This window comes from Ahaetulla prasina, chromosome 4 (assembly GCF_028640845.1).
Source record: "Ahaetulla prasina isolate Xishuangbanna chromosome 4, ASM2864084v1, whole genome shotgun sequence".
NCBI classification, from domain to species: domain Eukaryota; kingdom Metazoa; phylum Chordata; class Lepidosauria; order Squamata; family Colubridae; genus Ahaetulla; species Ahaetulla prasina.
Genome location: NC_080542.1, coordinates 144933734 through 144947045, shown reverse-complemented (window position 1 = coordinate 144947045; position 13312 = coordinate 144933734). Strand labels below are relative to the sequence as shown.

The 13312-nt window shown below is 42.6% G+C and overlaps 1 protein-coding gene across 1 annotated transcript in view; it reads left to right on the top strand.

Moving 5' to 3' along the window:
- Positions 1–13312, top strand: part of LOC131197469 (mitogen-activated protein kinase kinase kinase 3-like) — a 105473-nt gene that overhangs the window by 40981 nt on the left and 51180 nt on the right. Inside the window, exon 3 of the mRNA XM_058181577.1 lies at positions 10288–10391. Within this exon, the coding sequence (XP_058037560.1) occupies positions 10288–10391 (104 nt within the window). The remainder of the gene's footprint in view (positions 1–10287; positions 10392–13312) is intronic.

Below are 13312 nucleotides of genomic sequence, written 5' to 3'. Positions count from 1 at the left end.
TTCTTCCTCTGCCTCTGGTTTAGTATCAGAATAACAGAATGCTTGAAGCAGGCTACCATTTCAGATAGATGGCTGTCCAATCTCTTCTTAAAAACTTCATGTAATGGATGGAGCACCCACAACTTCTGGTGGCAAGTTGTTCCACTGATTAATTGTTCTAACTGTCAAGAAATTTCTCCTTAGTTCTAAGTTGCTTCTCTCCTCGATTAGTTTCCATCCATTGCTTCTTGTCTTGCCCTCAGGTGTTTTGGAGAATAGGTTGTTCCCATCTCGTCATCATTTCCTTTCGTATTTACTGTTGTGAACATGGAATGGTCCATAATATTCCCTGGTAAATTATTCCAAAACCCTGGCTTTCAACTCACGTTTATCATTCTTTTTGGAGAAAACTTATTCAGTACTTTCGTTTTATTTTTCACATTTTGGATAAGCCACAGGTTTTTACAGAAACTTTGCAGACGTTCTCCAAGAAAGAATACAGGAGAAATATTTTTAGCTTTGTTTATTCTAAATTGCATTTCTGGGGAAAAAAATACAATGTTTGGCACGGACTCATCATTCCACAACTACAAGATCCTGCTTTAAGCCTGCTTTTGTGAAGTATGGACTTCAACTCCCAGAATTCCACAGTTACCAAGTTTGAAAACCGCAGTGATGGAAACAGGATCCCTGTTGTGTCTTGTCCGCTCTCACCGCAGCCGGGGCCTTCTTATCTGCTCCCGAACACGGAGGAATGTATGCCTCCCGGCCCCAGTCCTGGCTCCATGCCCAAGCAGGCTGCAGAGGAGGGAGCACCCCCCGGCCCCAGCCCTGGCTCCATGCCCAGGCAAACGGAGCAGCTAGACCCCTCCCCCTCCTCCACAGCATGTGAGCCTGAGGAAAGTTTACTTCCAACAGCTGCTGATTGGAGTGACCTTCGCATCAGAAGACTGGATAGGCGGAGGCAACAGAAGGAAGGGAGGGGCAGGCCTTAATGAGTGCTGAGTCATGGAGCCACATCCCATGGCCTATATAAAGGATCTGCTTTCTGGCAGTCTCTGAGTCAGGCAAAGTCGAACTTATCTTGCTGAAGTCACTTTCTGGTCTCCTGCCTGCTCTGAGGACTTTGCTAGGACTTTGGGCAGAGCTGCAGAGGCAAGCCTGATTCGGATTTCCCTGACCCAGCCGTCAGCGGAGGAGTGGGACACGACAATCCCCATCTTTCTATGGAATCTTCTAAGGAGGATCCCTAGAGTTGCAATCAATCCTGATTGCAAAAATACCATCTCTGGCAGAAGTCCTTTAATAAACAAGGTGACATGGTGGATAGCTTTGCAAGAGACCGCTTGTCAGGACTGGTATTCAGCTGGTTCAGAATGGTTCAGGCGAACCGGTAGCGGAAATCGTGGGTCCGCCTCAGCTCTATGCCGTCCTATTTAGGCATGTTTTTGAGGCCGGGCGCATGCATAGAAGGCATGCATGCAAGCAAAGCGCATGCACAGAAGTCCAGGCACATGTGTGGAAGGCACACGCAAAGTAAGCGTGTGTGCAACGGAGAACCGGTGGTAACAAAATATGAAACCCCCTGTTGCGACCAAGGCCCAAGTAGTGACTACTAAACAAACAGTGAGAATTAATTCATTCTTAGCTTTGTCTAAAACAAAATTCTTAATAACCTGTCCGTCGGCCTTATCACCAAACTTTGAGTTTGGCTTTTCTTGGCAAAAACCCCACAAAGTTCAAGAGACGCTGACAAGAAGCAATGGAATCAACATTGCTTTTCCACAAAGAACCCAACGGTTCATTGCTGCTCTTTTAAGCCTTATGGGAGGGGCCAATCATCTCCTGGCCTTACTCCTGAGTTGTGCTTTTTGCTTCAGTTGCTCTTGCCTTCTGGCAGCTCTTCTCATGCATGCACTAGGAACAGGCTCCTCCTGTTCCTCTGCCTCTCTGCTGTCCCATTCTGGAGGCTCCGGAGTCCGTGCATTGCTCCCAGATGGCCCTGGCCCCATCTCTGCCTCTGTTGCAGAGCCCTCGTCCGGGCCTTCCCGTGACTCCAGGACTGACCCATTGTCCTTCCCAGCCTCCTCACTGTCCGACTCTGCTGCCAGATCCACAGACTGCTGACGGACCACAACATCCCCCCCCCCACTGTCCAAGTTGCAACTCACCTGAGCTTTTCACTTCTATTTTTTTTTTTTTTTTGCACAAAAGGATGTGTTCCATTTGCTGTTTAAAGTGCAGCCATGCAAGACTGCCGATTATTTGGGTTTGCAGAGTTCAGGAGAAAAAGGATTTCCCAAAACGCAAAAGCCTTGGGAAATCAAGAGAACTAAAGGAAGCGATTACGTCCCTACCTCACTCTCTGTAATAAACTTTTCTTAGCCCTCCAGAGGACAGCTGAGGAAGAACAGTGTAGATATTTGCTCATTTAAAGCTGATATTATTTCTGTTCTTTTTGGATCTCAGCCCACTCCACATTTTTCGAACTGCACATCATATGCTTTTCCTCTCTGGAAATGTGCTCTGCAAAACCTAGTAGCACAATTTTCCAGCCAGACTTTGCCACTGCACAGTGTTAATTAGATAATGGCAGCACACTTAAATACCTTTAAAAATAAGTTTGCATCTTTTTTTAATATATATATATATATATATTTGTTTTCTGAGGTTTTCGCGGGTGTTTGTATGTAGGTCTTTGGTTATTCGGGTTTTCTCCCGTGTAAAATTGGAAGTGTCTTGGCGACGTTTCGACGAAGTCTCATTCCTCATCTTCAGGCTAGGTATTTACAGCTTCGTGCTTCTGGGAGCAATGCTAGCAGCACCTAGCCTGAAGATGAGGATGAGCATCGCCAAGATTCTCATGGAGAAAACCCGAATAACCAAAGCATATATATATATATATGTAGGTCTTTGGTCGTTCGGGTTTTCTCCCGTGTAAAATTGGAAATGTCTTGGCAACGTTTCGACGAAGTCTCATTCGTCATCTTCAGGCTTCAGCTTCGTGCTTCTGGGAGCAATGTGTGATCGCAGCTGTTTCTTCCTTTTATGCATAGCTGTATAGGTGGCAGATTTTTCTAACAACCTGAGTCAAAAATCACATGAAGTATTAGTACCGCTTTATAAAGCCTCAGTAAGGCCACACCTGGAACACTGCATGCAGTTTTGGTCACCACATTACAAAAAAAGTGTTGAGACTTTGGAAAAAGTGCGGAGATGAGCAACTAAGGTGATTAAAGGCCTGGAGATAAAACCTATGAAGAATGGTTGCAGGAATCGTGGTTAGTCTGGACTCTGGAGAAAAGAAGGACTAAAGGAGATAAAGGGCCGTGGTGGCTCAGGCAGTAAGATAGCCTGTTATTAAAACACAGCTGCTTGCAATTACTGCAGGTTCAAGCCCCACCAGGCCCAAGGTTGACTCAGCCTTCCATCCTTTATAAGGTAGGTAAAATGAGGACCCATATTGTTGGGGGGGGGCAATAAATTGACTTTGTAAATATACAAATAGAATGAGACTATTGCCTTATACACTGTAAGCCGCCCTGAGTCTTCGGAGAAGGGCAGAATATAAATGTAAATAAATAAAATAAATAAATAAATTGGAGAGCAGTGTTCCAATATCTCAGGGGTTGCCGCAAAGAGGAGGGAGTCAAACTATTCTCCAAACCACCTGAAGGCCGGACAAGAAACAACAGATGGAAAGTAATCAAGGAGAGAAGCAACCTGGAATTAAGGAGAAACTTCCTAACAGTGAGCACAATTAACCAGTGGAACAGGTTGCCACTAGAAGTTGTGGGTACTTCATACTGGAGGTTTTTAAGAAAAGACTGGACAGCCATTTGTCTGTAATGATATAGGATCTGCTACAGGAGCGGGTTGGACTAGAAGACCTCCAAGATCCCTTCCAGCTAGCCTATTCTGTTTAAAAGTATTGAAAGCCACGGAGAATGTGAAAATTGATATCTGGACAAAGTTTTTGTTGATAGAATCCATATTCAGCATGCAGATCTGGCACCAAGTAAAAGTTTGCAGCCACTTTTAAAATATCTCGATTTTTTTCACTGTGAATGGTGGGCCATTCTACACATAGTCCTCGACTTACAACAGTTTGTTTAGTGACTGTTTAAAGTTACAATAGCAGCAGAAGAAGAGACTTATGACATTTTTCTCATTTATGACCGTTGTAGCATCCCCATGGTCACATGATCAAAATTTTTGGACACTTGGCAGGTGATTCATATTTATGACGGTTGCAGTGTCCTGAAGTCACGTGATCCCTTTTTGTGACTTTCTGGCAAGCAAAGTCACGGAGGAAGCCAGATTCAATTAACAACCGTGTTACTAACTTTAACAACTGCAGTCATTCACTTAACAATTGTGGTAAGAAAGGTTGCATGAGGCAAAACTCACTTAACAACAAAATTATTGGGCTCAATTGTGGTTGTAAATTGAACACTATCTGTATACATTGTGGTGGCATAGTGTCTTTGCAGGGCATATAGTCTAAATTTTAGCCTAGGGCCAGAGTTGGTATTCAGCCAGTTTACACTGGTGCAGGCGAACTGGTAGCGGCAATCTCAGGTGGGCTCCAAGTAGGGGTGAAATGCTCCCGGTTCGGACCAGATCACCCGATCCGGTAGCGATGGCAGCGGGTGGTTCGGAAAACCGGTAGCAAAAATCTCTGCTCCCCTCTTCCCCCCAAATGCCCAGCTGAGGCGTGCAATCATCAGAGGTTTTTTTTACTTTCAAAAGCATTTTTTCTTCGGCTGAAAAAAATGCTTTTAAAAGTAAAAAAAAACAAAACCCTCTGTTGATCGTGCGCCTGAGCTGGGATTGTCAGAACCTTTTCAAAGCAATTTTTCTACAACCTTTTCGTCCGAAGGGGCTGTAAAAAAAAAAAAAAAAGCTTTTAAAGGGTTCTGGCGATCAGGCAACTCAGCTGGGATCGTCAGAACCCTTTCAAAGCATTTTTTCTACAACCTCTGGCCGAAGAGGTTGAAGAAAAAATGCTTTTAAAAGTAAAACAAGAAAAAAAAAAGTCCACCCAGTCAAATTACACTCCCCTCCCCAAGCCACGCTCACAGAACTGGTAGTAACAAATTTTACATTTCACCCCCCCCCCCGGCTCCAAGTCGTGCTATTTAGGCACGTTTTCGAGGCTGGGCACATGCGCGGAATGCACGCGAGCTGGCAGAGTACATGCGCGGACAGTCGGGTATATGCGCGGACAGCACGCGCACGGCGAACCGGTGGTAGAGGTAAGTGTAGTTCTGCCTTAGGCACAAAGGCAATGGGTGAGGCTTTGGCCTGTCCCTCAGTCTTAGAATATTTCTCTACCTAAGCAACTTTGCATGGACTTCAAATCCCAGAATTCCACGGCTAACCTGTGTGGACTTCAACTCCCAGAATCCCCAGCCATACTGCTTTTAGAATTCTGGGAGCTGAAGACCACGTTTTTTTAAAATCGCTACTCTTAAGAGTTTCAAGGAGCAAAGAAACCTGTTGCAATTTGAATGAGTGCATGGGGGGAAAGAAGAAAGATAAAGAAGAAAACCTATTATGTTTCAATTGATGCCTTTGCATTCATTAATGTATCTGAAGTCCTCAATTTTCCTAGTCTGTCTTTAGTGGCTGGGGAATTCTGGGAGTTGAAGTCTAGGTATGCTGGGTGGGGAATTCTGGTAGCTGAAGGAATCCAAAATGGCAATTCGTACTGATAGAATTTTTTACATTTTTATTTTCAGTGGTTCAAGCCTTTTGATGTAATGGGGTGCTAATCATTTTTAATCCTAGTTTATGAACTTGACCGTATTGCATTCAAATCTGTGTTGAAGTAATGCAATATAACATATTAACATTACCGTAAAGGGAAAAAAATGTCTTTTACTAAGCCTGAGAATGTAATTCTACTTACCCACAAATTTCCTATTTTGTTATACTTCATGATGTACCTTCTTTTTTCATTTTTAATATTTTTTGTTCTTACGGGTTGTTTTTTTTTGTTAAATTTTATTGATTAATGTACAATTAATAAAATTATGGAGAAAAATATTAGCTCCCTGTGATCTTGCGTATTCTTGCTTTCTGAGTGCATAAGGACACTTTTGTGAATGGATAGGAACATTCAAAGTCCTCGACTTATGACCACAATTTGGACCAGAATTTCTATTTCTAAGCGGGAAATCAAAATTTCTAAGGTAGAGATTTCTAAGGTAGTTGTTAAGTATGTTATGTCAGATTTTATGACCCTTTCACCACAGTTATTAAGTGAATCAAGGATTCATTAGTGTGCTGTGTAGCGTAACAGTGTTTACTGCGTTTATTTCCCCAGCAATTCCCTTCACCAAAAACCCAGAACTGTCCCAGTTTAAGTCCAGCCAAAAGCAGGATGCTAGTCCATTTAGCAACGGCTGAATAGTCTACAAGGCACTTGAAAGTTTCCCAGACAAGATTAAACTCACTAGCCTAAATTAAATCCACAATACAAATAGTCCTTGACTTACAGCAGTTTATTTAGGGACCGTTCAAAGTTAGAACGGCAGTGAAGAAAGTGACTTATGGCCATTTTTCACAGTTACAGCTCTTTGCAGCATGATCATATGATCCAAATTCAGATGCTTGGCAACTGGTTCTTATTTATGATGGTCGCAGTTTCCCTGGGGTCATGCGATCACTTTTTTTTGGAATTTTTTTTAGACAGACACATAAAAAGCATCTTTAATACAAATACAAGCAGCGTGTCGGTTGGTTGATTACAAATCTTTGGTGCAATTTCACCAAATTCATGTCTTTTAATTTATCTAATTTCACATTTTACCAATCTGATATATATCCAATTGTTTTAGTCCATTATTCGTTTGTTTAACTATAAGTATTTCTTTCCTCACTTCATACAAAGTATTCTCAGTTTTGAATTAATTATGTTGCATCGTTCATTTCACCATCTTGAATCAAACGGCTGATATTCCGTTTTATTTTATATATTTCAACATTTCTTACGTTATAAAAACCTCTATCAAATTTAGCATTTCACAAAAGAGGATCACATGATCCTGGGACACTTGCAACCGTCATAAATATGAGTCAGTTGCTAAGCATCCACCTAGAAACAAACAACCTACTCTCTAATAAACAGTTTGGTTTCGGTCAAAATTGGCAATGCTATATCAAATCCTGTTCCTGTCAAAAGTGGTGTTCCCCAAGGCAGCGTTCTTGGACCAACACTCTTCATATTATACATCAATGATCTCTGTGACCAAATTACAAGTAATTGTTTTCTCTTTGCTGACAATGTCAAACTATTTAACACCACCAATAATACAGCTACCCTTCAAAAAGACCTTGACTTTGTATCTGAATGGTCTAAAACTTGGCAACTCCAAATCTCTACCAGCAAATGTTCAGTCTTACATATTGGAAAAAAGAACCCAAACACTAAGTACAAGCTTGATGGACATTACCTTACAGATGACTCCTACCTTGTTAAAGACCTTGGAGTTTTCATATCAAATGATCTAAGTGCCAAAACCCACTGCAACTACATCGCAAAAAAGGCTTTAAGAGTTGTAAACCTAATCTTGCGTAGCTTCTTCTCCAAAAATACTACTCTACTAACCAGAGCATATAAAACATTTGCTAGACCAATTCTTGAATACAGCTCGACTGTCTGGAACCCATACCACATTTCTGACATCAACACAATTGAACGTGTCCAGAAATATTTTACAAGAAGAGTTCTCCACTCCTCTGACTACAACAAAATACCCTATGCCACCAGACTTGAAATCCTGGGTTTAGAAAACTTAGAACTCCGGTGCCTTCGACAGGACCTGAGTTTAACTCATAGAATCATCTATTACAATGTCCTTCCTGTCGAAGACTACTTCAGCTTCAATTGCAACAATACACGAGCGCACAATAGATTTAAGCTCAATGTTAACCGCTCCAATCTTGATTGCAGAAAATATGACTTCAGTAACAGACTTGTTAATGCTTGGAACACACTACCTGACTCTGTGGTCTCTTCCCAAAATCCCAAAATCTTCAACCAAAAACTGTCTACTATTGACCTCACCCCATTCCTAAGGGGTCTATAAGGGGCGTGCATAAGCGCACAAACGTGCCTACCGTTCCTGTCCTATTGTTTTTCTTTTCTTCTTCCTATATATGTTTATATGTTTATATACTATATAATCTTTTTGTATGATGTTGTGACAAAATAAATAAATAAATAAGGTCACAAATGTGCCTACCGTTCCTGTCCTGTTGTTTCCTTTCATTATATCCAATTAATTTAGTTATTACATACTCATACTTATATATATACTTATATATTGTATAGTTATTTCATGCTTACGCTTATATATACTGTGTGACAAATAAATAAATATAAATAAATAAATAAATCTGAATTTTGATCACATGACCATGGGGATGTTACAAAGGTCTTAAGGACGAAAAATGCCCATTAAGTTACTTTTTTTCAGTGCTGTTGTAACTTCAAACCATCACTAAATGAATGGTAATAAATAGAAGGACTACCTATACATATTTTCTTCGGGGAGAGGGGGAGTAAATAACCCCCACACATACAAAATTTGGGTGTTTGGGCAGCTGAAGTTTCTGAATGAATACATTTATTTTTCTGTACAACTTTATTCGTTCAGTTGCAACTTCATTCCAAATTATAGGGTGGGTAGCACTTCCTGAAGGAAGAAATATTGATTGCTTTCCAGGAATATTAGAAGCGAATCGTACCGTATATACTCGAATATAAGCCGATCCGAGTATAAGCCGAGGTCCCCAATTTTACCCCAAAAAACTGGGGTAAACTGGGGACTCGAGTATAAGCCGAGGGAGGGAAATGAGGCAGCTACCGGTCAGGGAAAGCCTCCCTCCCTCAGCCGAGAAGGCTGGCGGCTCCCCCGCCCCGCCCTCTCACTGCACCGGCAGGGCTTCCCCGCGCTAATGCAAAAGCCCGCCAAGTTTGCACCATCCGGTATAATGTGAAAAAAAGAAAAAAAAAACTCGAGTATAAGCCGTATATACTCGAGTATAAGCCGAGGGGACGTTTTTCAGCACAAAAAACGTGCTGAAAAACTCGGCTTATACTCGAGTATATACGGTAATCCAAATTTAGGGAGGGTATTTTTTTTAACCTTTCCGTGTCTTTGGGTCTGTTTCTGATCTCAGTTCTCCCTTTAGCCAAACGCACTGATGGATAGGTACCTCTCTAAGATCTTGATTATGACACCAAGATAAGGCTGCAATACAGGTAGCCCTTGACCACAATTGAGCCCAAAATTTCTCTTGCTAAGCGAGACAGTTGCCAAGTGAGCTTTGCCCCATTTTATGACCTTTCTTGCACACAGTTGTTGAATCACTGCAGTTTTTAAGTTAGTAACACGGTTCTTAAGTGAATCGGGCAGATCACAAAAGGGGATCGCATGGGACACTGCAACAGCCATACATACGAGTCTGTAGCCAAGGGTCTGAATTGGTCGTAAGTGTGAAAGACGGTCATAAGTCACTTTTTTCAGTGTTGTTGTAACTTTGAATGGTCACTAAGTGAACTGTTGTAAGCTGAGGACCACCTACCGTAGTGGCCAAAATTGTGGAAACCTTTTGGGAAAAGTGTATTTTCTAAAACTAGCTAATAACATCACTTTTTTGGGGGGGGGAGTAGTACCATAAAATTATATATCAATGGAAAGATAATTTAATCAAGAATGTAATGCTGTAACTTTTATGAAGGATTTGCTATTAGAATAGCAGTTACTGTATAAAGAAGAAAAGTGAAACACATAGAAAAAACGAGATTATACAAAAATTATCACCATAGAAAAACAAGATATAGAAAAATTATTACCATGTCAGTTAATAGTTGGGTAACTTTTTGCATAATTACAGCTTTACAGCGTCTTCCCATGGAGTGAACCAAATCTTTTAGTTCTTCAGCTGTTATAATGTGAAACCAAGATTGAAGAATGGCTTCTATTAACTGGGTTTTATTGCTGGGTCGCTTCTGACTAACAAGTTTCTTTAGTCGGCTCCCTAGATTTTCAATTGGGTGAAGGTCTGGGCTATTCCCAGGCCATTCCAGCAGTGGAATAGGATTATCTTGAAACTCCTCAAAAAAAGTTGGTGTTATTAGCCATCAAACCTCAAAAATACACTTTTCCCAAAAGATTTCCACAATTTTGGCCACTACTGTATATATCTTTGCAGCATATTATATGGGCCTTGAGAAGATGCCTTCACATTTCAGGGGTCTAACATAATTTTTTGTTTTTGTTTTTCTGTTTGCAGATGAGGAAGAAGTTCTTAATTCTATTATGAAGGATCTTGCTGCCCTTGGCAAATGCGGTGGATTTTTAGACAGCAACAGGAATAAGAATCATTCGAACAAACAGGTTAGAACTGGACTTTCAGATTCTGTTCTACAGTTCTCACTGTTCCTTCACAATGTAAAAGGGATTAGAACAGTATTTTCCGACCTTGGTGGCTTTAAGATGGGTGTATGTGACATTTCCCAGAATTCTCCGGCCAGCCTTGCTACCAAGGTTGAGAAAGAATGGGTTGGAAGTTAATAGCACGGGGCTTACAGCTGAAAAAGCAAAATATTTATTTTATTTGTTAATTAAATTTATAGAGTACATGTTTACTGGACCCGTGTCCTTCCTGGCTAGTGCTGGCTGCTCAGGAAGTGACACAAGGCTGGCTCCAGGGGATTATAAATGCTTCTTTGGGGGAAGGGGTTTTCCCCGCCGCCTTGAAAGAGGCGGTGGTGAGACCTCTCCTTAAGAAGCCTTCCCTGGACCCAGCTATTTTGGGGAATTACCGTCCAGTCTCCAACCTTCGCTTTGTGGCGAAGGTTGTAGAGAGTGTGGTTGCATGGCAGCTTCCCCGGCACCTGGATGAAGCTGTCTATCTAGACCCGTTCCAGTCCAGCTTCCGACCCGGTTATAGCACGGAGACGGCTTTGGTCGTGTTGGTGGATGACCTCTGGACGGCCAGGGATAGGGGTTGTTCCTCTGCCCTGGTCCTATTAGATCTCTCAGCGGCTTTTGATACCATCGACCATGGTATCCTGCTGCGCCGGTTGGAGGGATTGGGAGTGGGAGGCACCGTTTATCGGTGGTTCTCCTCCTATCTCTCTGACCGGCCGCAGACGGTGTTGACAGGGGGGCAGAGGTCGTCCGCGAGGCGCCTCACTTGTGGGGTGCCTCAGGGGTCGATTCTCTCGCCTACCCTGTTCAACATCTATATGAAGCCGCTGGGCGAAATCATCAGTGGTTTCGGGGTGAGTTATCATCTGTACGCTGATGATACTCAGCTGTACTTCTCCACCCCGGACCACCCCAACGAAGCGGTCGAAGTGCTGTCCCGGTGCCTGGAAGCCGTATGGGTCTGGATGGGGAGAAACAGACTCAGGCTCAATCCCTCCAAGACGGAGTGGCTGTGGATGCCGGCACCTCGGTACAGTCAGCTGCAGCTGCAGCTGACTGTTGGGGGCGAGTTAGTGGCCCCAAAGGAGGTGGTTCGCAACTTGGGCGTCCTCCTGGATGGACAGCTGTCCTTTGATGAACATCTGGCAGCCGTCTCCAGGAGGGCTTTCTACCAAGTTCGCTTTGTTCGCCAGTTGCGTCCCTTCCTTGACCGGGATGCCTTATGCACAGTCACTCACACTCTGGTCATGTCTCAGTTGGATTACTGCAATGCTCTCTACATGGGGCTGCCCTTGAGGTGCACCCGGAGGCTACAGTTGGTCCAGAATGCGGCTGCGCGAGTAGTAACGGGAGCCGCTTGCGGCTCCCATGTAACATCACTGCTGCATAGTCTGCACTGGCTTCCTGTGGTCTTTCGGGTGCGCTTCAAGATTTTGGTTACCACCTTCAAAGCGCTCCATGGCTTAGGACCCGGGTACTTACGAGACCGCCTGTTGTTACCCTATGCCTCCCACCGACCCGTACGCTCTCACAGAGAAGGTTTCCTCAGGGTGCCGTCCGCCAACAGTGTCGGCTGGCGGCCCCCAGGAGTAGGGCCTTCTCTGTTGGAGCATCGACGCTCTGGAATGAACTTCCCCCTGGCCTACGTGAAGTGCCTGATCTTCGGACCTTCCGTCGTGAGCTAAAAACATATTTATTTATTCAAGCGGGACTGGCATAATGGTTTTTATAGTTATAATCTTAAATTGGGGTTTTTATTGGGTTTTTAAAAATTTTTATAATTTTAAATTTAAACTTTTAATTATCAGCCTTTTGAAATTTGCTAGGTTTTAATTATTGGTTTTAATTGTATATGTATTGTGTTTTATCTTTGGCTGTACACCGCCCTGAGTCCTTCGGGAGAAGGGCGGTATAAAAATTTAATAAATAATAATAAATAATAATAATAAATAAGAGTGCCCATCTCACTATCGAAAGCCACTCTGGGTGGAATATGAAACAGACAGGACTGTTCGTTGTAAATGAATTTTGATCACCTTTTTTGTCCACTCTAAGAGGGGTGGACTTCAGTTTTGAATCAGAATAGATCTGGAAGGGACCCTGGAGGTCCATCTCCCTACTCAAGCAGGAAACTATTCCATTTCAGACAATATCCAGTGATGGACCACTCACAATTTGTGGAGACTGTTCGTTCCACTGGTTAATTGTCCTGACTGATAGGAAGTTTCTCCTTGCTTTGTTTCCATCCATTGTTTCTTGTCTGGCCTTCTGGTGCTTCGGAAAATAAGTTAACCCCCTTCTCCTTTGATAAATTTTGATGAACCTCAGACACTTTTAAGATAGATGGACTTGTAGATCAATTTTGGAGAACGTTGGCCATTTTAAGATGGATGGATTTCAACACTCAGAATTCTGAGGGTTGGATTCTACCCATCTTTAAAGTGACCAAGGTTGGTATTTCAAAAAGTTTTTATTGGTCAAAAAAGGATTATACAAATACATATCAGGTATGGTAAATTTTCATTTTTCTTATACAAGATAAGAATTTTACTCAAAATTTGAAACACATACAACAGCCATATGGCAAGCAGGTGATACGAAGTAGCTAAGTTTATCAATCTTACATACGCAATAAAGAAGGGTCAAGAATAATCAGAATATCATACAAAGGAGAATAAGGAAAACCAACACAATACCAAATATCATTATCACTTCCTAGTTTTGGATCTCAGAACTCTGGGTTCAGCCTGACCCAACTCCAGGGCCGCAACAGCGGCAGCCGCTTCCGCCCCATGGTCTATAACCTCCCCTTCTTCAACTCCTGGGTCATCTAATTCCAGGAGGGCTTTGTGTTCCTCCACGTAGGCCGCAGCCTCCGCAATTGT